General features: G+C 40.1%; 2 protein-coding genes across 5 annotated transcripts; both read left to right on the plus strand.

Annotated features, from left to right (window-relative positions):
* Nucleotides 1-1864: 1864 nt before the first annotated feature.
* etv5b (ETS variant transcription factor 5b) lies at nucleotides 1865-9083 on the plus strand. Of its 4 annotated transcripts, none has more exons than XM_079840316.1 (12): nucleotides 1865-2040; nucleotides 3305-3452; nucleotides 3614-3701; nucleotides 3815-3862; nucleotides 4098-4148; nucleotides 5053-5176; nucleotides 5262-5549; nucleotides 5907-6196; nucleotides 6996-7058; nucleotides 7196-7434; nucleotides 7519-7620; nucleotides 7785-9083. In XM_079840316.1, exons 2-12 carry the CDS (start codon nucleotides 3405-3407, stop codon nucleotides 8019-8021), a joined length of 1578 nt encoding a protein of 525 aa, XP_079696442.1. In that variant the 5' UTR covers nucleotides 1865-2040; nucleotides 3305-3404; the 3' UTR covers nucleotides 8022-9083. The 4 variants fall into 4 exon arrangements, with proteins under 4 accessions (XP_079696442.1, XP_079696441.1, XP_079696444.1 ...); XM_079840315.1 differs by having other exon boundaries at nucleotides 7519-7626; nucleotides 7785-9081; XM_079840318.1 differs by lacking the exon at nucleotides 3305-3452 and having other exon boundaries at nucleotides 1919-2040.
* Nucleotides 9084-15872: 6789 nt separating this feature from the next.
* On the plus strand, nucleotides 15873-21121 carry gca (grancalcin). The gene is made up of 8 exons (XM_079840319.1): nucleotides 15873-16324; nucleotides 19372-19536; nucleotides 19617-19686; nucleotides 19798-19841; nucleotides 19986-20133; nucleotides 20385-20498; nucleotides 20608-20666; nucleotides 20820-21121. The coding sequence occupies exons 1-8, from the start codon at nucleotides 16301-16303 to the stop codon at nucleotides 20844-20846; spliced, it is 651 nt and encodes a 216-aa protein (XP_079696445.1). The 5' UTR covers nucleotides 15873-16300; the 3' UTR covers nucleotides 20847-21121.
* Nucleotides 21122-22286: the final 1165 nt, after the last annotated feature.

Here is a 22286-nt window from a genome sequence, read left to right on the forward strand (position 1 = left end):
TTTGGAGAGGTGTCCCAATACTTTTGGCAATACAGTGTATCTCCTTGATAAAAGTTGTCATTTTGCCAACTCTATGTTCATGTATTGTTACAACTTAGTGAAGTTGTATAGACACATCACTAAATGAGTGTTTGCTTACTTTCCTGTTTAAAAGTCTGTAGGCTCCTTTTCTTCTTGAAGAGGCCTGCATTTGTGTGTGTGTGTGTGTGTGTGTGTGTGTGTGTGTGTGTGTGTGTGTGTGTGTGTGTGTGTGTGTGTGTGTGTGTGTGTGTGTGTGTGTGTGTGTGTGTGTGTGTGTGTGTGTGTGTGTGTGTGTGTGTGTGTGTGTGTGTGTGTGTGTGTGTGTGTGTGTGTGTGTGTGTGTGTGTGTGCGTGCGTGCGTGCGTGCATGTGTGTATGTGTGTGTGTAAGAGGGGAGGGGGGGTGACTCACCTATTTACAGAGGGGTGTAACATTCACATTGCCATCGACGCAGCAGGAGTGTGCACCATATTTCATTCTCGTGCAGACATTTTGTCTAATAAACCGTATTAGTGAACAAGTTAAATTAATTTCTCATATGAATACAAAAAAGTATGACATGTTAGTTGCTGACACTAAACTCCAGATTTTGAAGAAGCTGTTAGTCTATGCTCAGTGTGAATGTTTTATTATTCAAAAATACCAATTACTTGAGCAGAATGTGTTTGTCCGTTTTTGGGAATCTGCAGGCTTTAGAGACTTCCAGCACCTGCATAAGTGCTTTTTCCATTTCATGTCCAAAGTAGACAGCATAAACAATTCACAAACATTTTAGTATAAGAAGTAAAAAAAAAATCTTCAAACAGAAACCCTCTCCATGATACATTGCATAGCCCTGAAAATGTTTATTATTCAATGGCCTCCATGCTCCCACAAATTTAGTAATACATGCATTTTGAGATCGAAATGAAATGAACTGAAATATAAGTAGTAGAGTAGACATTTTATCTTTGAAGATTTTAAGGTTGTACCCTATAGGGAAAACCAGAGATCAGACATCACTGTCTGATGTGCAGATGTTTCTTTGAGGAACAGGCATGAATAATAGATCAGACAACAAAGTGTTCTCTCACAGTGGAGTTTCCCAGCAGGCAGCAACACTGATTTTATAATCTGCCTCCCTATCGGTGATATAGTTATGGTGCCATGATTATTTAAGGTGCTATATTCATTTGTCTGTTTATTGTGTAACTAAGTGATCTGTGAATTGGCTGTAGATAGTGAGCAAAAACAGATATGATGTAGGGAAACGTTTTGGTAAGAATGAGATTATCACAGAGGATTCCAGTCATTGTCCAGAGTGACACGTCCACTCTTCTGTCACCCAGGATAGAGGTCAGTGGTTTTCAAAGCTCAGTCAATAGCCCCACTGAAAAAGCAATGGATTAGACTACTGTAAACATGCTCTCCCTACCCTTTTACATTGTTATATCATTTCTAATTAATGATTTAAAAAAACGTAAAAACAAAAAAAGTACTATTGGCACAGTTTTATATAGCATTATTTTAAGTTAGGATTTGAAATCGTTATGTATAGTCTAATCTCACAGTCACTTATTACGCTGAAATTATATTAAAACATCACTTAGAATAAAATTCAGATCTGCCCCGCAAGTTTTAATCCTCAATTGGACATTCACTCTCGTTTTGCTTCTGGCCCTTTAAAAGTCTCTTTGCGGTAGCGAAACATCTGGTTGTTGAATGAAACCCAGTCATTCATAAAAACAGGAGAGAGACCTGCTCTGATAGGCTGACTACAGCCTAACGCTCGCGTAGGTAATGCAGAGACAGCTATTGGTCAATCGCTTGAATGACGTGAGGGACTAGCCAATGAGCTTGCCTTACAGTGTTAAGCCGATGCTCTTGGAAAAGCAAGCGATCCCATTGAGAAAAATTCAGTCGCGTCAAGCTGAGGGAGAGTGCGAAACCTATTAGTTGCCGCAAAAGAAGTCTGTGTTTTTCTGGGATTTATTAAATCACTTTTTTTTTTGCAAAAGCAAAGGATTTAATCACCGTTGGGTGAGTATATTTTGCACGCTGCTCTAGCGTTGTATTGTTTAAGTATGACCCGATGCAAGTTTCATCTGCTTTTATTTTTTACAAAGTTGTATTACTTAAAACGTCGCGTTTAGTTTTGCTGGCTCGCTCGCCATTTTCTTTGTGCGCATATTTGGCAACCATTTCCAGTTGTCTGTTTTTTTTCAGTAGTTTATTAAGCTTATTGTAAACTTAATCATGTGCGCAGTTTGCGCTGTGCAAAATCCATATGCGGTTTGACGAAGTGCTTCTCGCGCGTTTGGTGTTTTTATGAATGGAACGGCTGAGGTTTTTTGGGGTAGCGCGCACGAAGGATCAAATTTCACTTCATTGAGAAAAACAAGCGGCCGAGGGAAGGGAGGGGGAGCGCGCGGCGATAATGGGCGCTGGGGGGGAAGGGATTGAACTTCTTGAACTCGCTCTTATACCTGTTAACTCGCTGCTGTAATGCTATAATCTCGCTTTACTTATTCAACAACTATAGCTTCCGCTGGCTGCCTTTATATCGGCAATAAAAATCTTTAAAAGCATAAACTCTTCTTTTTCAGTATGAATTGTGCATACGCACGTTTCCTCCCTGTTTTATAAAGGTCTGATAAGCCTCAGGAAGCAATAATGTTAAGCGATGGATTTTTAATTAGTTCTTGGTCCAGAGAGGTTAGGCGATGTTGGCTGTGAGGTGTTTTCTTGGCCTCGCGGCTGTAATACGATTTTATGGCCTGAACACTTGCGTCAGGGAAAATAAACACACGTGTGTGACGAAGTGAGGAATAGCTTAGGCTTCATTATTTGATTCCCGTCCTTCCACTGTTTAAATCCAAACTTTACCTGTTTTAATAAAAGTAGCTGCTTGTTATTATTTAATTATCACTTTCGTTTAGATTCTCAGTGTCTTGGATAGTCTCATAGGCAACAGATGGTACTGTATGGTTATGTAAGGACCCCCATCTGTACCGTGAGCCTTGAATGGTGTATGTGTGTGTGTGTGTGTGTGAGAGAGAGAGAGAGTGTGTGTGTGTGTGTGTGTGTGTGTAAGTGTCCTGCACTAATGCAGCACACTTCATCTGAGCAGGAGCTGAGAGTGAGTGTTACACAAACAAACATGCTAGCTGAAGTTTTCGCAGATCAAAGGGACAGTTGGTCCTGAACTGTCAGGTCCTGGGACAATCACTGACAGCTGCATCAGATCCTGACAGGGTGCTTGTCTTTCTCTAAGTGCCACTTTTCTCGGCTCTTCTTCCTACAGGCGACGATATCACCCGTGGGCCCACCCCCCTCTTTATCCCTGTTTATTCCCGTTTTCCGTCCTGCTGCAGCCCCTTAGGCCGCAGTGAGAAGCAAGCGACATGGACGGATTTTACGACCAGCAGGTCCCTTTCATGGTGCCCCCCAGTGTACGTCTCCGCTTTAACTTGTCATGCCTCATTTTCTTCTCTTTTGTGACTGTAATTCACTTTTTAGATATTTTACTACAGAATATCCATCAAGGTGAATGGCTGTACACAGTGATCACTTGTTCCAACTCTCATTATTTGGTCTTGGTCTTATTTTACAGAAGTCTCACATGCAGGGACCATTTTGCAGAACTTTCAATGACCGAAAAAGGAAGTTTGTCGACACTGAGCTGGCACAGGATACAGAGGGTAAACAAATGAACCTGCGATCAATCCATCCATATCTCTTTAAAACACATCATTTAACCCGGGCCCAAACAAATCAGCCTGTTTATTCACAAATCAATCATTGTCTTCCACAGAGCTCTTTCAAGATCTCAGCCAGCTACAAGAGATTTGGATAGCAGAAGGTACGCCAACAGCTCTAGAATAATCTAGGTTATGGAATATATTTCATAACTACTGTTAAGGCACAACTTGGTGGTTGATCTCTGGGGTTTCATTTAAACGGGATAAGACAATATGACATATTTAAACATGCAAATTATTTATCTTCATGTTAAATATTTCATGCCTTTATTCACCGACTGTGAAGCAGGTTTTGCAAGCCAGTTAGTACAAATTGTTTTCCTTCTCCATGTGCAGCCCAGGTACCCGATGACGAACAGTTTGTTCCAGATTTCCAGTCGGATAACTGTGAGTACCTTTTGAATATTCATGTAGCAAGGAAGTGGGGTTGGTCGCAGAATAGTATATATAACTTGCCTTTATGAATTATAGAAACTTCTGGCTTTATGAAAAACATTTATTTATTTATACTGCGCAAATTATTAGCGCTGGATATTTTGCTATGGACATTATGAAGTGTTTTGAGATGTAAAGTACTTTCCTCCTTGAAGACTTTCTGTGCCAAACCTGATTCCAAGGCATGAGTTTAAGATGTTGCTATGGTGTGTGTGTGTGTGTGCGCACACACACACACACACACACACACACGTGAGGCCCAGTCTACCGCTGCGGTGCTGTAACTCATGGCAGCCTCCAGCTTGGTGACATTTTAATGGGGCTGGATCCTCTGCGCGCACACACTCTGGTTATTATGTGCTGGTGAACAGTGCTCTGGCTGTTTCCCTTGTTCGTTTTTTCTTCCCATTTGGCTCTGAATAAGTCTTAATTGTGTGCACTTTCTATGGTGTCAATGGTGTTTATTGTAGAACGTGAATGCACATGGATGTGTTTGCATAGAAATTGTGTGTGAGAGGGTATGTGTGTGTTTGTCTGGCACAATTCCTCTTATCTGGCGTCGTGCCTGTAGCTCTCACAGGCCCCTCTTTCACCACAGCTGGGCAGTGGGGCCCTTTTTCCATAGGAATCACGTGATAGTCTGCGAGTTCTAACTTGCGGCCTCCTTTTCTAGAGGGAAAGGCCTTTTTTCCTCCCTCTTTTAAAAGGTGTAGTTCCAGTACTAAATATTTATCTGACACCAGAAACACACTAGGCTCCAAGTCAAAGAACTGTGTTTTTGTTCTGGCTTTTTAGTTTACGTAGACACAATGTATCTGTGCCACACAACATTAAAGGAAAAACTTTGTCTCTCTAGTGATGTTCCATGGACCTCTGCAAACTAAGGTTAAGAGGGAACCGAGCCCAAGCCGGGAATATTCCCCCTGTGGACACGAGCAGAGACTCTCTCCATATGGGGAGAAGTGCCTATATAACTACAGGTATACATTTCCTTGTCCTTTCCCCATCTTTCCCTTCTCCATGTTCCTCCTCACTCATGCTTTATTTGCATTTTGTCGATTTTAGTGCCTTCAACAGGAAGCCATTTTCTTTCAACAAGCCACTGACACCTCCTTCTACACCGGCATCACCCTTTGGCTCCTCCACCAGCACGGCAACACATCATGTGCAAAAAAGAGCGATGCCACCAGCCCAAACTCAGACACAAGGACTGACACATTTACCTGTCCACAATCACAGTTCTACCCCACCACATCAGAGAGCACAGACTCCACACCACAGTCAAAGCCCGCCTTTCGCTGTGCCCTGCCCACCTGTCAATCACCCAGATGCCTCTTACAGTACAGACCACAGGTATGAATTATGACATCTTGCAATTTATTATTAGGTTGTTTTTATTTGGGTCACAGTGAACAATTTTTAACCTAATTTCTATCTTTGCCTTCAGCTTGAGCTGCTCGTGCATGTTAAAAGTACTGTAATCAGCTCAGCCTGAGCCTTTCATTAGGCATTATCTTGTTAAAGATGCCACACTGACCTGGACAAAAGTTCTATTTTTATCCCATCTCTAGGTTTAACTAATGGAAAACAGAGCTTTAACACCACTTATCTCTTTGACGCGAAACTCATGATCTCAATTGCCCTTGACGTTGAGAATAATGCCTTCTCACATCTTTATCCCTCTCTTTCCCTTTCTCTTCGTCTCGTTAGGTTTCACCGGCAGCTTTCCGAGCCCTGTCTGCCGTTCCCACAGTCCGATGGGCGTTGTCAGACATCTTACCCCCCGCAGACCCGTGGCCATTTTCCCCGACATAGCCGCCCCCCTTATCACCGGCAGATGTCAGAGCCGTTGGTGCCAATGCCTCCCCAGGGATTCAAAAAGGAAATGGTGGATCCTCGTTACAATGAGCAGGGTGTGCAAAACATGGGACCTCCTCGTGCACAGTTGATCCACCAAATGTCAATCAAACAGGAGCCCAGAGACTTCGGCTTTGACTCAGGTGGGTGTAAATCTGTGAGATTTGGAATTCGGTCCCTGTGAAGCATGTCGTGCTGTACTGAGAAATCCTTTTAGCTCCCCCTAGGTCAGATGTATTGTTGGCTGTGAAACTGTCAAAATAGGGACAGCAAAGCTCACACAAGTCACTTTCTCTTGGTCAAGATGGCAAATTTGTGACCAACTTACACTCAAGATTAAATCTGCATTGGGAAATCTTTTGCCCTGAAGCGAAATTCCCAGAAGCGTAATGGAACACTGAAACTCCAAACTTTACATTATATAATATTGTAATGTATTGTCCTATATTATAAAATAATTTGTAATGTGATTTTATAAAGTGGAACTCCCCAAATGTATTATATTGTGTATATATTTGTATATAAAAAAAATAAATAAAAAAAAATGTTGGTAACACTTTACAATAAGGTTAATTAGTTAATATGAACTAATAATTAACTGCCACTTATAAAGCATTTATTTATCTTTGTTAATTTCAACATTTACTAATACTTTATTAAAATCTTGTTATCATTAGTTAATGCACTGTGAACATAAACAAACCATGAACAGCTGTATTTTTATTAACTAACGTTAACAAAGATTAACAAATACAGTAACAAATGTACTGCTCGTGGTTAGTTAATGTTAGTTTATACATTAACTAATGTTAGCAAATGAAACCTTATTGTTAAGTGTTACCTATTTGCATAAAGAGGAACTCTGATAACCTTGAACTCCCAAGCATTGTTATACATTTTATTATTAATGTGATTTTTATAATTTTCTCAATTGTCTTGCAGAAGTACAGAATTGCCAGTCGTCTTTTGGAAAATCAGCAAATTTCTATGGCGCCAACAGCGAGGGTGAGGCATTTATCAGTTTAGTTTAATCTACCATTTCCTTGAAGTGTAGATGTTTAATTAAGCAACAGCTTCTGATTGGTCTTAAGTTATAATGAGACTGTCCATATTAAATCCACATTTTTTTTTCGATTTTGCAGGTTTTGGGTATGATGGAGAATCCCACCTCTATTATGATGATGCGTGTGTGGTCCCAGACCGCCTGGAGGGAAAGGTGAAGCAGGAGGGTGGAGTTTTCCGGGAGGGTCCTCCTTATCAACGAAGGGGGTCTCTGCAACTCTGGCAGTTCCTGGTCACTCTGTTGGACGACCCATCCAACAGCCACTTCATTGCTTGGACTGGCCGTGGGCTCGAGTTTAAACTCATTGAACCAGAGGAGGTCAGTGTGTTATGAAAGCCAATGGCATTATAGGCCGTTTTTATTTCAGCCGACAAGCAGCATTAACAGCCACATTTTCAATAGGTTGCTCGCCGTTGGGGTATCCAGAAGAACAGGCCTGCAATGAATTATGACAAGCTGAGCCGCTCCCTGCGTTACTACTATGAGAAGGGCATCATGCAGAAGGTAAAGGCACGTTCACGTTCCAATGTCCTTTTTCTTCTTTCAATCCCTTTTTTAGATTATAGTTCCCTCGTTTCCTGTAGTTAGTACAATCCACCCCATCAAAGCATATCAGCTTTTCAAACAAGATTTTCTAAGACATTTCTCGCTCTCTTGTTCATGTGCAGGTTGCTGGAGAGCGGTACGTGTATAAGTTTGTATGTGATCCTGATGCACTCTTCTCCATGGCATTCCCTGACAACCAGAGGCCCAGTCTGAAGGCAGACCCCGATGGGCTGCAGGTTCCTGAGGATGACACCGTTCCACTCTCACACTTTGAAGAGACCAAAAGTGTCCCTTATACAGCAGATGCCAGGGACCAGTGCTTAGTGGGGCCGTCCTTTCCGGAAAACTACGCTTTCTGAACTGCTTCACTACCGCTGAGCGGACCAGAACTCTAAAATGCATCCTCGCACTCCAAATGCAGCTCATGTCGAATTGTAATCGCTCCAATGAGGAATCTGTAACGCCTGCTGAAAAGTCTCTAAACTTTCTTGCCACATTTTTATTGTTCATATGTTTGTTACTACACCGGTTCCATGATGGAAATTTTTTTGCTTTTTTAAAATTTACACAAAAAGATTTAAAGGGACACAACAGTATTTTTCAGTATAACCTTATATAAATAAGTGTATATTTTAAAATATGGCTTTCGTGCACTGCTTTCTTTGTGTATTGGGCCTGGTGTCTTTTTCAATGCTCTGCTTTAGTGAGATTTTTAGGACTGACAATGCATAATGACGCACCTCAGGCTGTGTTGTCATTATCAGTGTATATAGCTTTCATTATAATCTGGAAAAATGCACAATTTTTCTCCAGCTGGCCAAGTAAAATGCTTTATAACTGTTCAGAAATGGCTATTTCAACTGCTTTTGTAATGTAATTTTTATGGATATGGGATGGGGTAGAATGGGCAAAAAGAGAGCAGGGGCATTGAAAAGTGAAATCTATGTATATTATGAGTATATTTTTGCAAAAGCAAATGCATTGTATAAGCTGTACAACAGACTTTTATCTCTTCTAATCGGTTCTGTTTGTACAGTGATGTGTGTGAAATTGAAAACCAGCTCTTGATATAGGGGGAAATTGAGGCTGATTCAAGATCAATCATGCTTGTGACCTTTAACTGTTCACCAATCGATTAAAGCAAGGCCATCTGATCGCTGTTCAGTAGTAAACAAGCATGGCAAGAACCCCCCTAGCTCTTTCCACCTTCACTGTCAACCTTGCTTGTCTATCCTGGGTACAACAGACCCCTAGTTCTGTTTCACTGTGGATAAAACTTGTTTCATTGTCTTTTGAAGGCAATTTCTTTAAGAATTTTCTAAGTACAGTTTTGGTGTACAATTACAGATCTGTATTTTCTAAACTATAAGGTACAGGATAAATAAACGTCCATAAACTGATATGGTTCTTTTTGGACATAGTTTGTTTGGTTTTTGTCTCATTTATAGCCAGTGGCACATCACTTACACTTTGAGAACATATTTGGGGTAAATTAACAAAGTAAAGAGCATTATGACGGCCATTAAATTCTTCCACTTAAGGCTGGAATACACTACAAAACCTTTGCCCAGATTTGCAGTCTGGACAAAAGGGGCCATCCCCAAACTGTTCCTGTAAAAAGTTTTGGAGCACGAAATTGTCCAAAATGTCTTGGTATGCTGAAGCAATTAGAGTTCCTTTCACTGGAACTAAGGGGCCAAGCCCAACCCCTGAAAAACAACTACACACCATAATCCACCCTCCACCAAACTTTACACTTGGCACGATGCAGTCAGGCAAGTGGCATTCTCCAGGCAACTGCCAAATCCAGACACATCCATCAGATTGCCAGACAGAGAAACGTCTCCACTGCTCTGGAGTCCAGTGGCGGCCTGCTTTACACCACTGCATACGATGCTTTGTATTGCACTTGGTGATGTAAGGTTTGAATGCAGTTCCTCGGCAACGGAGACCCATTCCATGAAGCTCTCTACGCACTGTTCTTGAGCTAATCTGAAGGCCACACAAAGTTTGGAGGTCTGTAGCTATTGACTCTGCAGAAAGTTGGCAACTTCTGCACACTGTGCGCGACAGCATGCGCTGAACCCGCTCTGCCAGTTGCTGTTGTTCCCAATTGCTTCCACTTTGTTATAATACCACTAACAGTTGACCATGGAATATTTAGTAGTGAGGAAATATCATGAATGGACTTATTGCACAGGTGGCAACATATCACGGTACCACACTTGAATTCACTGAGCTCCTGAGAGTGACCCGTTCTTTCACAAATGTTTGTAGAAGCAGTCTGCATGCCTAGGTGCTTGATTTTATACACCTGTGGCCATGGAAGTGATTGGAACACCTGAATTCAATGATTTGGAGGGGTGTCCCAATACTTTTGGCAATATAGTTTTCAGTCACGTGACTGTCGCAGAGCCTTGGAGAGCAAAACCGCCATAGATCTCCATAGAACTGCAGCACAAGCCTGTCAAATTTTCATCTTAAAACAAAAATATGTGAACAAGAAGCATGTTTTGGGCACTTATGATCCATATACAGCACCGGCTGCAGTATTTCAATCACTAAAAACAGCGGGATGTTTTTAAAACGCTTAATGTGAAAAATAAGGATATAAGCACCAATAAGGATTCAATTAAGCAAAGTTTAACGCTAATCAAGGATTTGTTGATATGGGTTTTTATTTAAAATCGAGTTGTTGCACCACTTAATTTTAAACACAGATAAATTACGCAGTAAAACCGTTAGAATTATAGAGCTGATCAAGCAGCAGACGGAGGGTGAACTGTACAGTAGTGCCGTGATATTAAAAGACGGTGATATTAAAAGATCAAATTTCATTTACACCTTTTTGATGATGCATTCTATATACAGGCGAGCAGATGAGCCAAGAATATTAACGCAACGCGTTTTCTTTGTCATGGTTTTCAATGGGAAAAAAACTTAACGAGAAACCTTGTGTTGCACCAATATTCTGTGTTCATCTGCTTTCCTGTACACAGTATGCAACATCAATAAGGTGTATATTAAATTTGGTCTTTTAATATCACTGTTTTACTGCATTAATAACGACTACAAACCTGGTAAAAATGACTGGCGGGCAATGGAGGAAAGCCTTTATTTTGCCCTCCAGGTGGGCGTTCCTATAAGAGTGTGACGTCACGTGAAAACTATGACTAGTGTATATACGACAACATTGTCCAAACGATCCCCTTTAACACGGATCCGTGAAACCGATTAAAAACATCATGCTTCCATGCCTGCCGGATCCATGTGAACAGGGATCATGTTGCTAACGTTGTGGTCTGTATGCAAAACAGCGCGTTTGCGTTTTTAGTACATCGTTGTCGTACCCTTTGAAATCCGTTTTCAGGCCCCCAGAGCACTGTTGTCCTGTAGATGAACATCCAAAATGCATTTTTTTGTTTAAACGGAGAGGATAACAGTTTCGTTTTCAAAAACTTTGAATCCCCTTTTCAAAATGTTGCTTTTTCAGGCCCCTAAAATGCTGTTGCCATGTAAATAGATGCCCAAAAGGCATAAAAAGATTTCTGTTTTTGGTTGAAAACGCTGTCATTTAAACAGCCTCTATGATTCCATCCAGTCAGATTATCAAACAAGTTTGATTTTTTGAGCCGATTTTAGAACACATTGTTTACATGTGTTTCCTAGCAACGCAAACCATTCTTATGATTTAACTGTCTGGTAGTGTGTAATCCTTAGGCGTTGAGATGCCAAGTGTTTTAAAATTAAAATATTCAGATTTGAAAAGTTGTGTAGTGTATTCCAGGCTTTACATTCAGACTATTCAGTCCATTTGGCACATTGAGGAATCTCTTTTACGTGCGTCTGTGATCTTTCCAGGAACCTCTCAGTTTGACTAAACTGTAACTCAGCAAAGCCTGTGTAACGAGGTGATGCAAAGTAGCAGGGTATTGCATAACCTAGTGACGCTCATTCTCTTTCTCCTCTCCTCTCTCCTTTAGCAGGGTTGGTCTTAATCCTGCTGGTGACCTTGTTCCATGGAGTCAGAGAAAAGAAGAGTTATTAAGCTGTGATACACTCTGATCATCATAAAGAAACTCAAGCTAATTGAATGCTTGATGAATGATAAAGTGTAACATTTTTAGTGCCAAACCACAGAAAAGTTGCATACCTAAAAATGTATTATTCTTAGAGACTGAGTATCATATTTACTGTTATACAACAGTTCCAGCACTCAAATCCGATTGGCTGAGCGGTGCTATAGGTATAACAGCACTGGGATGTTTAACTGTTCGTATAAGTCAGTTTCTCTGTGTTGATGCTGTTCCAGACCACATATGTGAGCGGTGCTGAATGGAAGCCAAACAAAGATCGATTCTGGTCTGAAATGTAAATTACTTTATATCAATTACTTGTTTATAGAAATGTTGTAAAAGAACAATCTTGCAGAATATCAGCTCAGCTTTGATTATTTATGACACAAGGCTGCAGCCCTGCAGATATTCAGCACTCCTGCTCATGTGATATTGCTTAAATATTAAATTTACAGTGTATTTATGTCATGCTTCTCCATTCAATTAAAAAATTTAGTTCTTATTAATTGACAATTACCATTGCACACCTGTTCATAATAGATGAAGAGTGCGTAGAAAACAGGATAAAAAATCTCAAAAGTTAAAAGGAAATCCTGCACAGTAGCAATACTTGCAGAAGATTTTGTTTCGGTCTATGTCAGATATGCCTGATGAAGGTCATGAGACCGAAACGTTGCTGATAAAACATTTTTGATATCTTCTGCAAGTATCGATAGTGTGCGAGATTTCCTTTAACTTTTGAAAATTTAGATCTTAAAAATAAAGGTTTCACAAGGGGGTTTTCACCATTTTATGTTCACCAACGACCCTCCCAGGTAACACCTTTATTTCTGAGTGTAAAAAAAAAACATTTTAATAATCTTAAGAATCTTTTTCTACTATAAAGAACCTTTTGAGCCATGGAAAAGTTCCATGGATGTTTAAGGTTCATCGTGGAACCACGGACCTTATTCAGAGCATGTGCCATTACAGGTGCTGCAACTCAATGTGCATACTATCCATCCTAAATAGTATGTGACATTAGTAATAGATTGGTGAAGGTATGACGTCAACTTTGTAGGCCAACCGGCAGTTAGCTTTGCACTGGTTCCCTCGAGAAAACCCCAATAGGATTTTCCCATAGGATTTTGGATTATCAAAAAAGCTTGGTGATCAATAAAAGTTTTTGATACTTACACATTTTGTCCATCAAGATAATTATCACAGATAAACACCTTCTATTCATTTTGAAGCCTAAATGCAGTCGCCAGAAGTAAAAGGCTAAAGGTAAGATATAAACAAACTACACTCACCTAAAGGATTATTAGGAACACCATACTAATACTGTTTGACCCCCTTTCGCCTTCAGAACTGCCTTAATTCTACGTGGCATTGATTCAACAAGGTGCTGAAAGCATTCTTTAGAAATGTTGGCCCTATTGATAGGATAGCATCTTGCAGTTGATGGAGATTTGTGGGATGCACATCCAGGGCACGAAGCTCCCGTTCCACCACATCCCAAAGATGCTCTATTGGGTTGAGATCTGGTGACTGTGGGGGCCATTTTAGAACAGTGAACTCATTGTCATGTTCAAGAAACCAATTTGAAATGATTCAAGCATTGTGACATGGTGCATTATCCTGCTGGAAGTAGCCATCAGAGGATGGGTACATGGTGGTCATAAAGGGATGGACATGGTCAGAAACAATGCTCAGGTAGGCCGTGGCATTTAAACGATGCCCAATTGGCACTAAGGGGCCTAAAGTGTGCCAAGAAAACATCCCCCACACCATTACACCACAACCAGCAGCCTGCACAGTGGTAACAAGGCATGATGGATCCATGTTCTCATTCTGTTTACGCCAAATTCTGACTCTACCATCTGAATGTCTCAACAGAAATCGAGACTCATCAGACCAGGCAACATTTTTCCAGTCTTCAACTGTCCAATTTTGTTGGGCTCTTTCCTATTTGTAGTGGAGATAAGTGGTACCCGGTGGGGTCTTCTGCTGTTGTAGCCCATCCGCCTCAAGGTTGTGCGTGTTGTGGCTTCACAAATGCTTTGCTGCATACCTCGGTTGTAACGAGTGGTTATTTCAGTCAAAGTTGCTCTTCTATCAGCTTGAATCAGTCGGCCCATTCTCCTCTGACCTCTAGCATCAACAAGGCATTTTCGCCCACAGGACTGCCGCATACTGGATGTTTTTCCCTTTTCACACCATTCTTTGTAAACCCTAGAAATGGTTGAGCGTGAAAATCCCAGTAACTGAGCAGCTTGTGAAATACTCAGACTGGCCCGTCTGGCACCAGCAACCATGCCACGCTCAAAATTGCTTAAATCACCTTTCTTTCCCATTCTGACATTCAGTTTGGAGTTCAGGAGATTGTCTTGACCAGGACCACACCCCTAAATGCATTGAAGCAACTGCCATGTGATTGGTTGATTAGATAATTGCATTAATGAGAAATTGAACAGGTGTTCCTAATAATCCTTTAGGTGAGTGTACACCACGGTCCCGAGATTTCAACGTCATCATCACTAAGCTTCCGACAGCTAAAAACATTTTTCCCAGAACGTTTGAGTTAGAATAGTTTATAAGAGCACAATTATGAGCATAATGAGGCTGTAAAAGCGGACTGAGCCTTTTCGGCGTGATGACGTTTAATCTCCTCGACAGCCTCTGAATGGTTAGTCCCATTTAGCCACTTATTAGCAAGTGCCTTTTTCAAGACACGTGACCATAAACAGTAAAAGAAATGGACACAGCGACCCCATAGGCTTCGACGGGGAAAAGTGAAGTCAATTAGAAGCACTCACTTCCTGATGGCTGAGCGTACTGCGCAGCCTCAGACTGAGCTTGACGACGTGACGTGAGCAACCAGTCTGACAGTTGTTAGTCTTCTAGTAGTTGTGCAAAGTGAAATCTGAATCACATTGTTGAAATATTTTGTCCCGTCGCTTTTGGCTCTCTATGGGCTTCTCCCCATGCTTCTCCCTTGACTTTATGCCTCCACGTCCCCCCGATTGCCTCATAGACAGTAAAAGAGTGCCTGCGAGCTTCTCCTCCTGTCTATACGGTAATTTCTCTACTATGCGACAGAGTCGCGTGGTTATGACGCAATCGTTCGCCAATTTTTTACAAAAACGGCTTCTACGGGGCGATAGTGTAAGATACAAGGTAATGGAGCCTTTTATACATTGTCGTGTTTCTTTAGAAATAAACAATGGTCAAATGGAGTCTTTAAACGCCTCAGATGTAAAGTTATTCGCTGTCAAAGTGACACCAAAATGAATGAGAGTCAATGGGATGCTAACAGCAGGTGATGGCTTGGTTAGCAATGGCGGCCCCTATGGAAGGTTCGCTTTCCGGGTGCTGGATTACCCCCTTGCATGTAACAGCTTCATAAAATCACGAGTGGGGTAATACTGATGTATTTTATGTCGTAGAATAAAACGTGAAAGTGTCTTGAGCTTGTGTTCACCACAGACCTTATTTCTGCCATTTAACCGAAACCCCGTTCAAAAAACCCATTGACTTTGGAACGAGGGAGCAGGAAGTGCTAAAATGCTAACTCGTTTCCGCGTTTTGGCCTACAAAGTGATGTCATGCCTGCACCACTATTCAATACCATTTAAGGCGGATCGTATGCACATTGGGATGTGGGGCAGGTTTTCAATGGCATAAAAAGCTGTATAACTATATATATATTTTTTAAACTTACTACACAGTTTTTTGTCTACTGAAATTTCTTGGAACTATATTTGCAGGGTTTCACCAGCAGAACAATACAAAAAAAACATAAATAACAGTAGAACCCACTGAAAAGATGTATGTCCATGTCCATCCCTCACAGCCTCGCTTTCATTCCCGTTAAAAATCAAAGATGGCGCTGCTGTGAATAAGGTCTATAGATTTTTAAGGGGTTGTTATGACGTCAAAAACTTCCATACGACCAAAACATCTTGAATGGAAGGAAGCACTAAAACTTACCTCCAAACTAAAGTCTTATTGCAGGGGTTGGTTGGTTGAGTGACGGTGCTGCCAGCTTCTACTTCTAGTGTAATGGCGCCGACCGGTGGTTTTCAACGTAAATGACAGGTTAGTGTTATATAAGAACGCCACGCACGATAAACACGTCACCCACGCAATGGCGAATTAATACAGAATATATCACCAGTAAACACGTCTGTGATCATTTTGAACGTTACAGTATTTTCCATGATGCATTTCATAAGCAAAACTGCGCAATATCATTGGCCACCAATGTTTTCACTCAAATGGCCATATGACATCCGTGTATGTGTCACTGAACGCTTGCTTTCCATTTGGAGGTGATCCAAAATCGCCGCTGCGTCGCTTACGTAGTCATATTTTATGATGTAAGGTTATAGTAAAACTCCAGAAAGCGACCACAGTCCGCCTCTGCTACCCTATCGCTGTCAGTCACGCTGGTCCTAATGACGTCATTCAATCATTTCCCGTCACAGTCGAAGTACGGAAGTGATCTGGACTGTCCGAAAACTTCCCCATAAGATTCATTTTTAAATCGTTTCTGTTCCTTGAGGGTGCAATCACTAAGTATGGCGTATCCTGGATATAACAATGTAAGTATAAATTATATTTTTTATTTTGTAGAATGTAAAACTAATACGATAATTAGCTTAAGAGACGCCCAGATTGGTTGAGAAATGTGTCTGGTATGTGTTGTTACGGTCCAGATTGTTACATTAAATAAATGACATATTCTCTAATATGAATTCGGTATAAACTAATATGTATTACGATTGAAACCGCGGCAGGTCATGCCTGAGGCCAGTATCAGAAAATAACTTTTTTTTAAATTTTTTTTAAACTAACGTTACAGGTCTAGATTTTTCCCACCGCCCACCCAGAATTGGTTTTCAAGGGCAAGGACATTTTCAACAATACAATACAATACATAAGCCATAACGTTTTTTGTTTTGTTTTCCGGTGAAACATAAACCATTCCTAAAGCAAATTATCTTGAGATTTAAAATTGTGGACGTTTTTTTGTCTTAAAAATGTCTCAAGTTTATTTATTTATTTTACCCTATATCGGCAAAGAATTTGTCTTGCTTTAAGCATAAACTTTCACTTTTCACTTAAAGTAAATATTATTTTAAGGGTGTTTAGATGTTTTTATAAAATATATCTCAAAAAAAACTTTTTTAATTATTTGGTTTTTTTTTGCTGACTGGCAAAGCTGCCTGTCACAGCACGTCCTCCATCTATGCCAAAAAAAAGATTTGTAAAAAATTATACCGGTTTAGCAAGCTATAACAGCTTTTACCTTTAAAGGGATTTAGAATGAACAAGTTAAAGTGGAATAAAAGATGGGATATGAACATATTTCCACAGAAACCACATGTATAGCCTCTTCTCTTTGCTATGAACAGGCTGTAGGTCGGAGTTAGTTTAGGCCAAATAGTGACAGTGGGATGTGTCAGACTGAATGTTATCAGTTTAATTGGACACTTGTGTGTGTTTGGGAACAAATCCAAGTGGAGTAATACATGATGTTCATAGTATTCACATTCAGCAATTGGTTGGTTGATACATTACCCAGTATTCAGTGTATTTCGAACAGATTGCACTTTTTTTATGCTTACTGTAGCCTTATCAGGGCTGTTGTTAGTGGCAGACAACTTGAACCTTTTTGTAATGCGTCTTAAAAGTAGTCATGTGTCTGAAAAATCTTCATTTCGATGATCTGAGATATTTTATTCTATACCGTTTTCAGGTAATGCATGAACAAAACATCACTCAACATTATTTGTAGCGCACCTACCCTCCAATAATCTTATTAAGTTTCTTATTAAGCACCATATTGCATATTCATTATATTTTTTAGTTAACCCGTTGTCTACATTATTTCAGTCAGGTCCACTTAAGTCAAAAACACCATAGACACATTTTGTCAACTTTTTTATTGGCATATTTTGCTAAATTTACATTTGGCGATATGGCTCTGTTCTAAATTCCCCATCCTTTTCAAGACAGGGAACAGCAGCTTCTGGAGACAACCTCCAATTTTTTTAAACTGGGAGGGCAGCGAAAATCCCCCATTGCAACCCTCTACGCACACCTTGGCAATAGAATCGCCTTTGGCTAGTACATTTTTTTGTTTAGTCGCCAGACTGATAATTATATTATATTATACTTATATATACCACCAAATGTATCAATATCTTTGTAAATGGCACAGCTTTTTAAATTTCTGAACGTACACGCTTAACATCAGTCAGTATTAGATTATGTTATGATATTATGATAATCAAGCACTATATAATAATAGAACTTTAGTAATTAGAACTAAAACTGTTGGAAAGGATTTATTAATGCATATTTGTCATTAAACTGAACTTTGGACTGGTGGTGGTGCTTAAGATATTGTTGGTGTTTCTGTAAAAAAAAAAAAAGATAATAGTAATTATATTGTATTATTAAAAGATAATAATAATACTACTACTAATTCTACTACTAATAACAATATACAACGCACTAAGGATTGAGCTGCTGGGTTCATGAATATTAATCACGTTGACAGCATTCGCTCAAACTGATTTGCTGAAATCAAAACAGGGACAGGAAAAGATGAGCGCCAGCCAATGAGATTGCCATTTGCACATTAGTCCCGCCCACTACCGGGGAAAAAAACGGCATATCTTCTGCTGGTTCTTCAAAGCTGAATAATTCCAAATGAACTCCGTTATTTTAACAGGAAAATACAACAAAGAATATTGTTAACATGTAGCGCGTCGATTTTAAGTGGTATATAAGACTCTCGCGCTCTCTCTCTCTCGCGCGCACATGTGTGTGTGAGAAACGCGCTCAGCAAAGCGACAGAGCTCTTCACACTAGAGTTTACGGTACGTCAGATGAGCTGATTTGAAATCGTATAGATCGCTTGACAAGAGCGAAACTCTCAAGCGCTCAGAGTGTTCAGCGAGTAAAAATATATTTATGCTAAATTTATTCTTAGCATCTAACACACACACTGGCGAGTAAAATCTGAGAATTTATTAGCCAATGGCGATAGTGACGCTTTACTCGCATATGCAAGTGTTTTACTCGTATTGTAGAGGGTTGCATTGAGAACAGAGTATGCATCAAGGACAACGGAATGACATTGATTTAAGTTAAACCCAGATTAAGGAGGAGGTGGAGGTGGGTTGCAAAGCAGCATGCAGTGGAAGAAGCAAGCAGGCAGATTGAACTGAAGCTACACTTAAAGGGATAGTTTGCCCAAAAATTCCCAAATCATTTACTCACCCTCAAGTTGTTCCAAACCTGTATGGGTTTCTTTGTTCTGCTGAACACAAAAGAAGATATTTTGAAGAATGGTTGTAACAAAGCAGATAGAGCAACCAATGACTACCATAGTATTTTTTTTCCTACTATGGTAGTCAATGGTTGCTCTATCTGCTTGGTTACAAACATTCTTCAAAATATCTTCTTTTAAAATGATGGCAGAATTTTCATTTTTGGGTTAACTATCCCTTTATGTAAGGCGCCCTGTTTGATAATAAACAGCTTTCAGCTAAATGAAAATGTAAAATTTTTAAGTTTAAAAAAAATATGATGTATCAGTACAGTGGGCTAATTAAAAGTGTCACCCTTTTACTTGCAGTTTGGTGGTCCAATGCCAGGAGTTCCTGCTCATGGTATGGCAATGCCAGGCGTTCCTGCTGCAGGTGGCTTCCCAGCACAACCATATGGGGCGTACCAGGGGAATTTTCCTGCTTCTGCTGCCCAGGACCCAATGTGGGGCTATTTCACAGCAATAGCTGGTCAGGTGAGAGCTTCTGGGTACTTATGGCTATATCTTTTCCGTCCTATTATGTTGTCCACGTAGTAACATAAATGTTATGTCAGGATGGTGAAGTTGATGCTGAAGAACTTCAAAGGTGCCTCACCCAGACTGGAATCAGTGGCTCCTACAATCGTGAGTACATAGATTGTAGAAGAAATTTTGGTTCCAAATACTTGGACAAACAAATCAATAATACAGAGTCATTGGATCATCCTCACTGCACTGCTTTTTTTGTTGTTGCAGCCTTCAGTTTGGATACCTGCAGGATTATGATTGCCATGCTGGATGTATCCTTCACAGAAACATGAAACAACTCTGTTCTGGCACTGTTCTTATCTCTCCAACTTGAATCAAACGTTTGCTTCGTGCTAGTCTCAGTAACCCAACAGATCCCTTGATGTGGTTTAGATTCTTTAACCATGTGTGCGCAGAGAGATCACACCGGAAAGATGGGATTCAATGAGTTTAAAGAACTCTTTACTGTGCTAAACAGCTGGAAGCAGAACTTCATAATGGTGGACAGGGACTGCAGTGGAACGGTGGAACCTCATGAGATGTCCCAGTGCCTTGCTAACATGGGTGAGCGTGACTTTTCATAGAAGTATAACTTAAGTCTTATTTCTATTGACCGAGATCAAAAATCACCTAGTTTTCAGGGCAAAATATAGAATCTCTCAAAGAATAAATAACAAGTCACAAATTTTGAGCTTTAAGATGATATCAAACTGAAAACTGCTGGGTGGAATGTACATGTTTCTGTAAGGGGATAATTACATCTCTAAGCCAATAGCTTTCGATGCACTAAGACATTTTTTGTCATGATTTCACAGGTTACCGAATAAGCCCACAGGCACTGAATGTCATCGTCAAACGCTACAGCAGGTCTGGAAAGATCTTCTTTGATGACTATGTGGCGTGTTGTGTGAAGATAAGGGCACTTACAGGTGAGACTTTTTGTAAAATGTAGAAATGCAACTCTATACAAAACATGATTAGTATTCTTTAATACATTTTTTTTATCAAACACTGTATGACTTTTTTATTTTTCTGTAGACAACTTTAGGAGGAGAGATACAATGCAGCAGGGAGTGGTAAACTTCCAGTATGATGATGTAAGTGATGAACATTTTTTATTTATTTAGAGCCTATATTTTTGGCCTCAGATTTTTAAACTGGTTTACACTGATTAATTGTGGAAGTAAAATGGGTTACTTCATTGAAAGCATATCGGAAGCTGTTGTAACATCTTTACTTTCCTCTTGCAGTTCATCTTGTGTACTATGTCTCTCTGAAGAGGGTTACTGACAAGTAAGAGCACTCCAGGAAGAGCACTGAATGACTGAAAGTCAGGAGAAATATATGTGCTAATTTGCCAGTATGTTGTTATATGTGAACATAGGAGTAAACCATATATTACTCAAAATAGCTATCAATATTTGTGCCAAGGCAGACCTCAGTTGTTTTTAAATGATCTTTTTCATAATCATTCTTTATAAAATTTTGTGTATTACGTTAGAATATAACCACACTTACCATATATTTTGCCAATAAAACATGGTACCTCTTAAAGAGTTGTGTTCTGGCTTTATTTTGCAGCAAGGACAGTAAGAATGTGCTGTCATGGTTCATGTAGGTAGTAAAAATCAGTGTTGGGGGTAAAACATTATAGTAATCGGATTACTTTTTTCCAAGTAACTAGTAACGCATTACTTCGCATTACTTAGTTTTCCCAGTTATTGACTGATACCTCTCCTGTCCCCATGTTGAGAGGAATCTGGAGGAAATGCAGAGGCGTTGTGTGCGCTGTGTAAACATGATGGTTATTGTAGTTCTAGACTAAATGTGAGCATGCATTTACTCTTCTCACTTGCACAAAAAAACAGATTCAGTATTCCTCAAAATGAAATGCAAACTCAGAATATTGCGCAAGCCTGCAATAATTAAATGTTAAATAACACATTTACCTTATGTATATGATCTCAATTTATTAACCAATGTTTTTGCTACTGACCTTCGATTATCCAATTCTACGAATAAGCAAAAATGACTTTAGTTAAAGCCCCCCTGTAGTGAAAATGAAGATTTTAATGTTTATATGTCTATGTGGTAGCCTGACGTCGTCATACTCAATTCTAGTCAGAATATGAGTCTGATACTGCTCCGTTGGGCTGTGATTATGGGGCGTGTTTCAACCGAACCAGGAAAGGCTTCAATTGGATAGACCTACAACCAATCAGAGCAACGGAGCGACGCATAACGTTAGTTATCAAATGTCAACAGAACTCAACTGCACTGTGTTGCCAAGTCCGCGGGTTGAAGCGACCCCAATTATGTGATATACAGACCCAGGAATGCAATTTTTGGCTGCCAGCCCTGCCAAAATAACACATATTTTACCCCCCAAATGCCTTTTTTCCCGGAGAACCCCCCCTGGAAAGCTATTGGGCTTGTTTTTGGCTAGTTTTGAGGAACATTAGCAATTGGGCGGGTTTTGTTGTAAAAACTTGGCAACCCTGTACCTGCACGCACGCTGGAATAAGTGGCCTAACGTTAGAAGAAAAATATGAGTGTAAACGATCTTTGCCGGTGTTGTAAAAAAAAGGATACACAGAGTTTACTTACCAACACGATCATCATTTCTGAGAGAAATAGTAAAGGTGAATGCATATACGAACAAGTTCTCCGTTTAGGATTAGAACAAACTCAACCCAAGCGCCTTTGATGACGTAGAT

Source organism: Gobio gobio (genome assembly GCF_949357685.1).
Source record: "Gobio gobio genome assembly, chromosome: 17".
Classification (NCBI taxonomy): domain Eukaryota; kingdom Metazoa; phylum Chordata; class Actinopteri; order Cypriniformes; family Gobionidae; genus Gobio; species Gobio gobio.